Source organism: Lactuca virosa, chromosome 3, assembly GCF_052849685.1.
Source record: "Lactuca virosa cultivar CGN04683 chromosome 3, Lactuca_virosa_CGN04683_v6, whole genome shotgun sequence".
NCBI classification, from domain to species: Eukaryota; Viridiplantae; Streptophyta; class Magnoliopsida; order Asterales; family Asteraceae; genus Lactuca; species Lactuca virosa.
In genome coordinates, this window is record NC_136428.1 from 138,688,613 (window position 1) to 138,699,235 (window position 10,623).

At 34.8% G+C, this 10,623-nt stretch overlaps 2 protein-coding genes across 3 annotated transcripts; one reads left to right on the forward strand and one right to left on the reverse strand.

Annotated features, from left to right (window-relative positions):
* The first annotated feature begins 2,795 nt into the window (after positions 1-2,795).
* Positions 2,796-5,890, forward strand: LOC145166623 (protein ABA AND ROS SENSITIVE 1-like). Of its 2 annotated transcripts, none has more exons than XM_079085641.1 (9): positions 2,796-2,995; positions 3,192-3,284; positions 3,613-3,712; positions 3,798-3,993; positions 4,089-4,314; positions 4,747-4,822; positions 4,918-4,964; positions 5,281-5,483; positions 5,567-5,890. In XM_079085641.1, exons 2-8 carry the CDS (start codon positions 3,196-3,198, stop codon positions 5,459-5,461), a joined length of 915 nt encoding a protein of 304 aa, XP_078941767.1. In that variant the 5' UTR covers positions 2,796-2,995; positions 3,192-3,195; the 3' UTR covers positions 5,462-5,483; positions 5,567-5,890. The 2 variants fall into 2 exon arrangements, with proteins under 2 accessions (XP_078941767.1, XP_078941766.1); XM_079085640.1 differs by having other exon boundaries at positions 2,797-2,995; positions 5,281-5,479.
* Positions 5,891-7,164: 1,274 nt separating this feature from the next.
* Positions 7,165-9,855, reverse strand: LOC145166624 (uncharacterized). The gene is made up of 6 exons (XM_079085643.1): positions 9,725-9,855; positions 8,688-9,611; positions 8,459-8,476; positions 8,187-8,234; positions 7,861-8,043; positions 7,165-7,781 (listed from the first exon to the last, which is right to left on the reverse strand). Exons 2-6 carry the CDS (start codon positions 9,603-9,605, stop codon positions 7,290-7,292), a joined length of 1,659 nt encoding a protein of 552 aa, XP_078941769.1. The 5' UTR covers positions 9,606-9,611; positions 9,725-9,855; the 3' UTR covers positions 7,165-7,289.
* Between the last annotated feature and the right edge of the window lie 768 nt (positions 9,856-10,623).

The following is a 10,623-nucleotide window of genomic DNA, read 5'->3' on the forward strand; positions in this document are numbered from 1 at the left end:
TAATCAAAGCAAAGATGAAGCAAAATTATTCCCCAGCTCTCTAGAAATTCAAAATAGTTAATGAACCACTTCATCTTATTCGGAAAGGTTGCAAAAAGACCTAGAAGCTCTATGCTCCGTTCATTTCCGTTTGTGAAAACCAGCCATACCACCATGGATATGTGCTTTTTTTTCCATCAACATTCCTATATTCCAGGGTAAATAGAACAGGGAAATCTAGTACGATAAAGAGCATATTGGCATTGATATTGAAACCCATGGATTTAGACTGCTACTATAAGGGATTTAATTGTAAGAAATCACATTGATTTCTGCAGTACATATGAAGTTACCTTAAGCCAAACTTAAACCTAAAACCAAAAGATCGACTTTGTGGAATGTGATGCTTACTGGAACGAGGACCGTCTATCGTTCCACTAACGACAACAAGGTCTGGCAAGTATAGTGTAAGGATACGAGATATAGTTGGGAAGTCGTCAATGAACGTTCATGACCAGGTCTGCGATGAAGAAGGAAAGGGGGGGGGGGGGGTGGGGGGGCGGCGGAGAATGGCTTCAAAGGTACCCCTCCTCATCAGAAACTTCACTTGTCCCTTTTAACACCCTTTTAGCAGATTGAAATCACAGTCTCCTCCTCAAAATCGATTGACAATCATCAACATCTTAACTCCTCCCCTTCATTAATCCAACTTTTTTTTTTTTTTTATAATTTTATTTTATTTTATTACAGATAGGTGTTGGGTAAGATGATGGTTTCGTGGAGGTGATTCTATGGTTATGGTTGATGGATGGTGAATGGGTGGAACACAATGTTTAAAAACCGGTTTGAACCGGCCGGTCTAACCGGTTGGACCGGGAATCGGGGGAGACAACGGTTCAACTATCATCGGTTTTATGTCGATTTCTGAACCGGATTGAACCGGCCGGTTTCTAGAAAAACCCGGTTGAACCGGTCAAAATAAACCGGTTGAACCGATTAAACCGAATAAAAACACATGAGAAAGAACCATTTTCACAATAAACTTTGATGATTTTTTTCAAATCTATTTAGTTTTCTCTAAATAAAAACATATGGTAAATGTTATAAAATTTTTTGATGTGTTTGTATTCATCTAAAACTATATTTTGTTTCGGTATTGTATTTTATTTTATTTTTGACGTATATGGATTGATATAAAACACTAAAACTTATGGTTATGTGTTATTTTAATGTATTTCAATTGATCTACAACTTATTTTTATGTATATTTTTAATATTTGAACTAGTAACGTCAAATTCATGATTTATATATGTATGTATGTGTACGAAAATAGGGAAAATGTTGAAATTTATAGAACCGGTTGACCCGGCGGTTGAACCGGAACCGGTCACCATACCAGTTCAACTAAAAAATCGATTTTTAAAACATTGGTGGAACGTTGGTTGGTGATGGTTGATGTAGGTTAGAAGAACGAAGATGATGGGAGGGTGTAGGTTAAGTTGGGAGGGACCCACCTTATTTATTAACTAGATTTCTAATAAATAATAATAAATAAATAGATAATTAATTAAAAATAAATAAAAAAATGTAATTTAGTCTTTTTTTTAATGTCCGTGAGAGGCTCAACGCGTATCAAAAATACTAGGAGTGAGCAAAAACCGAACCGACTAAAAATAAATCGACAAAACCGCAACAAACCGCAACCAACAAACGGAAACCGATGCAAAAACCAATGGTGTGGATTTCATTTTTGCAAAAACCGAAGGTCTACGGGTCGGTGCGGTTTTTATCAAGAAACCGGTCCATCAAAACCGAACCGCACCGAAGATTTATAAACTAATAAATCACTAATTTATATTTATATTCTATAATATATACATATTTTTTAAAATATTAATACATATTATATTTGAACTTTGGACTTTGATAGTTGATTTTAGCCATTTAATCGGGATTCAAAATCATTTCCCAAACTTATTTTCTATTATGTTTTTATTTTTGTAGTTAGAATCAAAACAGAGTAGGTCACTAATTAACTATGTGTTATAAGGTTATAACAAGTAAACCAAAATTCAGTTTTTTTTCTTAATCTACCGTTGTATATAAAATCACTTAGAACTTTTGATTTATATAATTTATTATGGGCTGTAAATAAACTTTTACAAATAAACTGTTTCAAAAAGTGAGAAAAATTGCACCATCCAAGCATATATGCACATTGTTATCGAGTTTTTTTTTTTTAATACACCAAATTTTAGAATCAGTTTAAAACCGAAACCACATCGATACAAACCGAAACCGCATATAGAAACCGTAAAACCGAACCATTGGAAAACCGCACCCAACGGTTTTAAGAATGCAAAAACCGTACCTTGCGGTTTGCGGTTTGGTTTGGCCTTAAAACTGCACCATGCTCACCCGTAAAAAATACATTGTAGGACCCTCTAAGTTTAAAAAAAAAAGAGAAAAAAAATTAGAGAAAATTACCCCAAACCATAAGACCATCTGTGTAATTTACTCTTAAAACTTTAACACCCAGCTCTCGAGTTCAACTCAAAGAGATAAAAGAAAGGAAATTTGTGGAAATGAAAGGAAAGTAAGAGAAATTGGTGCTCTCGAGTTTCATTAAAGGAAGGAAGTGGAAGAAAATGGAATGATCACTTTCCATCTTAACTTTTCGTCCGATTTAAAAAAATTTAAAAATAGAAGAACAAAATATTTAACTTTTCTTCTATTTCCAATCGCGCACAAAACAAATTTCTTTTCTTTTTTTAACTCTCAGCGGGGCGTAAAGATGAAGTCCTGATTCCTTTAAAACTTTATGGAATTACTAATTCCTCTTCGGATGTATAATATCAAATTGAGGGGAGGGGAAAGAGCTGTGAGCGACGACGACGAGAAAACAACGACGGCGATAGAGAATTTTAAAAGCAGGTCACAGTTCCACTCCAATTCCATTGCTTCTAATCTTCTCGAGGTGGAAACTTCACAGCTTGAATAACACTTGTCCGGAAGGTAAAATAATGTTTCCCTATTTCAGTTTCAGCTGTGTTAGTCTCTAATTGCAACATACGAAATGAAGTTACCGACGTAATCGCTATCCGAACCCTAATTTTGGATAGATAACTTCACTCTACGTTTTTATCGTTTGATCAAAACTAGTATCATTGCGGAATTATATATTTGATTGATCTTAGAATCTTTGTTGTAGAGTAATGGATGCTCAAGCAAAGAAGAAGGCACTGTATCGTGCTAAATTGAAAGCGCAAAAGCAGGATAAACGTATTGATTCTCCTCTCGTAAGGTATAGTGTTAATTTCTACACAAACATTTATTGAGAAAGTAAAACTGGTAGCTGATTAGCCATCTAAAATTGGGAGTTTAATAGTAATTTGAGTAGCTGGATCTTTTTATCTCATCTTCATTTATCTTTTCATGTTCTTGTTTAAGCAATCACAAATATGACATGACATAAGCTTTAACATAACAAGGTTTCATGGTGAATATTGGTGTTCCTTAACTGCTTTGTATCTTCTTGGATTGTTAGATTACTTGCTGTTCTTTCTTCAATTCATATTAATGATGAAAATTGCTGTTATAAATCCCATCTCACTTACTTTTATTGGTTCTAGGTACAATGAATCTGATCAACCAGTCTGTAGGGTTTGTGATATTGTCCTAAAATCTGACTCTGCTTGGGGTGCACACCAAATATCTGCTAAGCATCGCGAGGTATATAATCATATATGCACTCTTCTTTCCCCCTCTTTGTTCTTTTTATCCCTTTGATTTCAAAAAACACTGGTGATTTTAACAGGCGATTAAAAATGTAAAAGCAAATGCTGCTGCAGCTAGTAAGGTTAACAATGTAAAGCCCGGTGGTTCTACAGAATCTGGTAAAGTCAAACCTGTTGACTCAGTTAAAAGTCAAACCGAACCAGCTCAACCTAAACCTCAATCTGTACTTCCTTCTGATTTCTTTGATAAGCCCGACACAAAAAGGCAAAAGAATGGTAAGAGTGCATTATATTACTACTTTTCAGTGTGTTTTTTGCTTAAATATCATTCAAAGTGTTTTAAATGGAACAATTGTTTTGTCTCTTTATAGAAATCAGTAATGCAAAGTTAATGGAGAATGATAAAAAGAAGAAGGTGGTGGGTAGTGTTCATGTTCAAGTTACAAATGTGTTTAATGTGGAGAATAAAAGAGTTTCAGAGACCATAGATGCTGAGATTGAGGGCTCTGAGACACGAACTCTTCCGGAAGGTTTCTTTGATGATAAAGATGCTGATCTACGTGCACGTGGAATTACACCTGTTAAGCTAGATATCAAGTAAGTTTTTTGATATTTCTTTTCAATAAAAGTCATTAAGTTGTAAGCTTTCTGAATGTTCTTGAAATCAAATTCAAGAGCAGCAGTATGTGTCATTTGTTGAATAAATGCTCATAGATATAATACATACAGTCTAGGATGCTAAAAATTGACAAAGAAAAGATAATTAGTTATTTAGTTTAGTCATACTAAAGAGAAATAAATTGTTAATTGTAAGCTCTTAAACAGACCCCATCAATTTGATTTAGTCAGCACATTGACTCTGTCAACTGTTTGTTTTTTTAGTGAATTGAAATGCCATAGAGTTTGTTAGTTTAGCTAATAAACAACAAAAAGAAAAGCTTGCTAATATAAAAAGGGACTAAATTTATAAGATTTTTTCAAATTACATGAAACACTTTTAATTTTTAAAATCATGAAAAACTTGAGCAGAGACGAGTACAAGGAGTTTGAGAAGTTGATCCAAGAGGACTTGAAGGAGGTAGACAATCGGTTAGAAGAGGAAGAGGTTTGTATCATTATTCATTTATATGCACATAAACTTAAAATATGCTTCTTTAAATACTTAATTTTCTTTTTATTTTTTTCTTAAATTTCATTCAGTATGACGCTGCTGAGATGATCGAAGAAGCTGAAACCGCAGAGCAAAGGTAAGTAGCATTTTCCCTGACAGACAAATACTGTATGCATCATGCATAATATGCTTGATACATACAATATGTCTGTATGTGCGCTTGATACATGCATAATATGCATCAGGCACAATGTGTATTATCTGTGCCTGATGTATAACTTGTCTGACAAGTTATTCATCAGACACAATGTGCTTGATACATATTGTCTGTATCTGATGCATATTGTATGCATCAGACACAGTGTATCATTTGTGTTTGATACATTTTCTCAAACACAAAACTGGGGGATTGAGTGGTTTTTGACTTGAGATTGAAATTGGACTTATTGCAGGAGTTGTAGGGAGAGAGTGGAATTATTCAAGAGGAAAAAATTGGCGCTTAAGGCCACAAAGTCAGGAAAGCAAAAGCAAAGTAAAGCTTCACAAGTGGTTGAGAAAGAAAGTAGTGTTGATGAGTCATCGAGTGATGTGGACAGTGATGATGACGTGGACTGGAGAGCTAAACATTTGTAGACACAGTTTCACTTGGTGGTTGGTAGCATTCTCCACATTATTTGCCTTTATGTTTTTCTGATAATTCACTTGCATATGCTCAAGTTGACCTTTTTTTTGTTGCAGATTAAATTTTTTGACCAATCCTTCAAGTCAATGAGTAACAGATACTGGTACTTCTTGTTTAGACATCACATATTTTCAAGTTCATCATCATCATCCTTGTAATCCAACCTCCTAATTAGTTACAATTTTACCCCTATGGTGTTAGTATACTTATATCTTTGCATTGGAGGTGTCAAACCATAAAAAGGTTGTAGCATTTTGAAAGACCTAACTTTTTAACTATATATTGAACAAAAAATGGTCATAGGATAAAAGAAGGTCTCTGTTTTTGCCATGCAAAAAGGGCAGTTTTAGCATTGTGAGAAGTTGGGGGTATTTTAGTCATCTACTTATGTTAGATTTGGTGTAAATTGCACCAGTTGCATGTTCTGATTGACACTGCCGAATAAAAACATATAAAATTAAGGGATTAATGACAAAACTACCATCCCAAATGGTCATTTATATACATCTAACCAAATTTTAACACATTTTCCAAAATGACCTAATAACTCTAAATAATAGAAGGTTTTATAACCAACTAATAACAACACTAAATGGCTATTATATCCGAAATTAATAATAAATAAAAAAACTTGCTTCAACTTGGAAATTAAAGCCGCATGCAAGGAAAGTGATGCAAAAACCACATAGCCCAAGCATCATATGAGATTATACCCGTTATTTAAAAAAAATTATAATAACTAGTGTTATCTTTCTTTTTAGATCTCATCCACTGAAAACGATCATGAAGCAAATCCTCATGAGTTGTGTCATCAAGATCCGGAGAACTTGCATCATAATCAATACCAATAACAAGACATTAAAATCATCCTGCCTCTTAGAATTTGTAGGACTAATAAAATCTTGATCATGTCTCTTGGAATTATCAATAAAATCACATAATTCAAAAAGGGCAGGTGAGGGCATATGATTACTATTCACTTCTCCCATAGACCAAGCATCATATGAGATTATACCCGTTAGATTAGTTTCAATGCAAACGCGGTTAGTAAAAAGGTTCTCTTCCAAATCATCATCCATATACACAATGCTACCGTATTTATTGACAATATTTCAGAAATTTACTTTGCTCCAAGTTCTCAAAGGAACTCCTTCAATGTCAATCCAAACGAGGCGTTCCTTAATAATGAAATCTCTGGTCCAAGGGTTCAACTCCTTAAACCATGAGGAGACCGTTTTGTGTTGAGTAAAGTTATGACAGGCCTTATAAAAATTCATCTTGATCTGAGCTTTAGGAGAGGATGAGCAACAACAAGGAGAGGGACATAGACGGGATGTAGAAGTACTTGATGTTTGGCAAAAAAAAAAAAGGCAAACCACTCGACCATTTCTGCAGTTTACTGTTATATTATTTTTAATACTTGATGTTTAAATTAAAGTTTTTTACAATAACGTTAATCCATGAAAAGAAGTGTTGACTTGGCAGAAGCAGTAGAAGAAAAATAGATCTTAAGATATTGTTTGTATTTCAAAAGGTAAAACACTAAAACGTCTGCAGTCAGCTGACCACATCTGCAGAAAAAGAGGTGGACCAAACGTTAGCATTCTGCAAGAAAAATAATGTTTTTTTTAAAGTCTGCAAGCTGCTAAAAGAATTGAAGTTTATAAAAAATAATTTCTTTAAGCTTAAAAGATTGCAATCTTATCTAATTTTCTAACGTAATTTGTAAAATTTAATAATGATATCCTAACTCAACGACCCTTTTGATTTAACCATAACTTATAATCTCATCGTCTGTCGAGTTGAGTTTGTAGTCTCCAATATCCATCCCAACATATTATTGGTGAGAATGACAGCATCTTGACATAGACTAAGAAAAATTGGTCGCAACACATCGCTCTTTGATGCAGACAGCCGAGATATCAACCGTTGAATGCGCTCAAACAATGCACGCATATCCTCCAACCATGTAACTATGGGATGAGTCTCTAATCCCCTCTGCATAATATTATATCTTCGCCTTAACGATGCCATCATGCGACAATTCTCTAGTTCTACAATTACCCTTTGCTGAAGCATTGCCATCATTTTCCTAAGCTTATATTGCAATTCCCATGCCCAGAGCATCATCCAGACTTGTGGTTTGCCATGTTCATCCATATGAGCCATGTCAGTCTCAATATCTGTATTTGCTTTACACTCCTTTACCAATATCCTCAGGTGTCTCACAAATACATGTGCTAATGCTATATCCCCCATAACTATAATCTCCTGCAAGTCGTAAAAAATTTCAAGTTTTTGTAATGTTACAATGTTATAAACTAGGAAAAATATAGCATTGTGTAGATACCTCACGTGAGACCATTGGGAAGATGGAACTTGGAGAATTATCATCATAGTTTTTTATTTCAGTACATGTGGTTACTTTTTCCAAGTATACTATTTCTTGAGTACTTGGTACAAACTTTACTATCTTTGCATTTGCCAACACACAAGTTTTATATGGGCTTACTTCCATGCCTGAAGAAAAACGCTGCACAAAATATAACAAAACCAAATTACATATATGCATGTTTATACTTTTTTGTTTTTTTACGTGCTTTTTAGATTTTTTATGTGCAATTGGCCTAGGTGGTGTTGGTTTTGAAAAAAATTGGTTCTCAAGTTCTCACATACCGCTGATTTCCTCATCCTCCGTTTGACATTCCTAAATCTGGGCCGCACCTGCACAGTCAAGAAACCAAACACAACTTGAAATTAAACACAATAAATAGTATGTAATGTCACATATAATAAAAATGATAAAAACAGTTTCCTAAACACTGTTGAACGGATATGTCTGTTTTTTTTTTTTTTTTTTTTTTTTCAGAATTCTGAATGAACATGTAGTTATGGAGGGTTATTTCATCTTGAAGTAGAGCAGCCAAATGCAACAACTCCTGGTATACCTCTATTGAAAAAAGACGCTGCAGAAAATAAAACAAAAAGAAATTAGATATAGATTAATGTCATCTTTATAACCACACACACACACACACACACACATATAGTTATGGAAGGCTATATCATCTTCAAGTAGAGGCTAGCCAAATGGAAGAATACCTTGTTTTGTGAAAGAAAAATAAAAGTGTATTTTCCATTGTTGAGATTAAAAGATGAAAGAAGCAAATCCAATACCTGGAGAATCTGCAAATTAAGTGTAAGAAGCTTGACACTATGGAGCTGTTGAAGCAGAGAAACTATTTTATGAGCATCTGCATTCCCTGCATCATAGAAATAGATACGAACCTTCTCCAAAGAATGGAAACCTGGTTTTGTACAAGTAAAACTCTGGCATGGATGAAAACCTTCTATGACCAAGGAGGTAAGCCCAGGTGCAGAAATCAGATGTTCCCCTTGGCACCATTTAATAGTGAGATTCTTGAGTTGAGGTGCAACCACATTCACACCCTCCTGTAATTCCATATCCGGGGGTGTAGATACAAGTGTAAGATCAGAAAGTCGAGGATGACAGATAGTTAAAACTTCCATCTCCTCCATTAATGTGCATTCTTTTAAGATGAGGTTCTTCAAGTTAGTGCACTTGGAGAAAAGGTCATCAGACATGAGTTTGACACAGTGAAGATGCAATGTGGTTAAAGCTGGGAGGTCCCACTTTGGTGTCACAATGAAGGAATATGGGAATATAATCGAATTCCCAGGCGCACGTATAACACTCAGTTGTTGGAGATTGTGAGAGAATGCGAAGCTGAGAATTCTCGAGACAGATTCATCGTCCGTAACTGTTCTCCCAAGTAACAGACTGACTGAAGAAACTTGTATTTTTTTATTGCGGTTAGACAAAACATTAGAAATAAATTTGGAGAGGTGGGGCCGATCATTGAGATTTTCAAAATTCAAGTCAGGCATTGAAGTCCAGATAAACTTCCATCTAGACGACAAAACACAGGTTCTGATAGCATCTTTAATGCTCATAAAAGAAAAGATTTCATGGATAAGATCATCCGTCAGGCTGCTTAGTCTATCATCGCCTCCTTCTACATCTATTGATTTTTTTCTTTTTCTTACAGATCCCACCAGATCATTGTTATGCATTATTCCCTGCAATGCAACAACAATCAATCAGGACATACAAAACAAACAAACCAAATTCTACAATTAACCAGGTTAGTTATGAAGAAAAAAAAAACTAGGTTAGAACTTTTTATACTCACAGGAGAATGAGGGAATGCAAAAAATTCGAGAGCAACGATGAAGGGGAAGACAGTCTGTGTTGTGTCGTATGTCGATAGCTTTTAAACTTAAAGACCCAATTGCACAAAGGTTGGGATGGAAGCGAAGTGTTGGGGTGTCCGCCCGTTAACCAATCTTGGGAGTTTTATAGGAGCAGTTCGCTATGGAAACGAAACCGACAAATAGACGCCCCATCACCGATTACCACAAAAGTGTGGTCTCGTACACCCAATGAATGGTGCTATACTTTAGGTTTTTTTTGTTAATTAAATAAAAACTATAATTTTAATAAAAATCATTCATTTCATTACTTCAAAATAAAAATAACATTACCTTCCATTGTCCAAATAGAAATCCTACAAACTTTAAAAAAAACACTAGAAATTTTAAACCTACAAACTCAAAAAAAACATACATTAAACGATTTAAAATAAACGCACTACATGAAGTCGTCCTCTGAAAACTCGTCTTCCGGGTCCTCCTCCGGATCCAAATTGAGGTCAATGTGTTGCATCTTGTAAATGTGTTCCACCAAATCAATACGAAGATTGTGAAATGTTTCATTGCAACGAACCTCTGCTCTCTTTTCAATGTACTCGTCGCCCCCAATTTCTATTCTTTGTGTCGCGGGTATGGTTTCCTCTTCATTATACTCACATATTGCTCTTCCTTCATTTTTGATAATCATATTATGCAGTATTATACATGCATACATGACTTCATGCATTTTTTCCTCGCTGAAAAAAATTGCTGGTTTTTCAATATAAACCAACGTTTCTTGAGAGCTCCAAAAGCCCGCTCGACATTTCTTGAGTTTTCTTGAATTTTTTCCGACGAGCATCATTCGGACACGTAAACGATTTAACAAAAACTGCATACT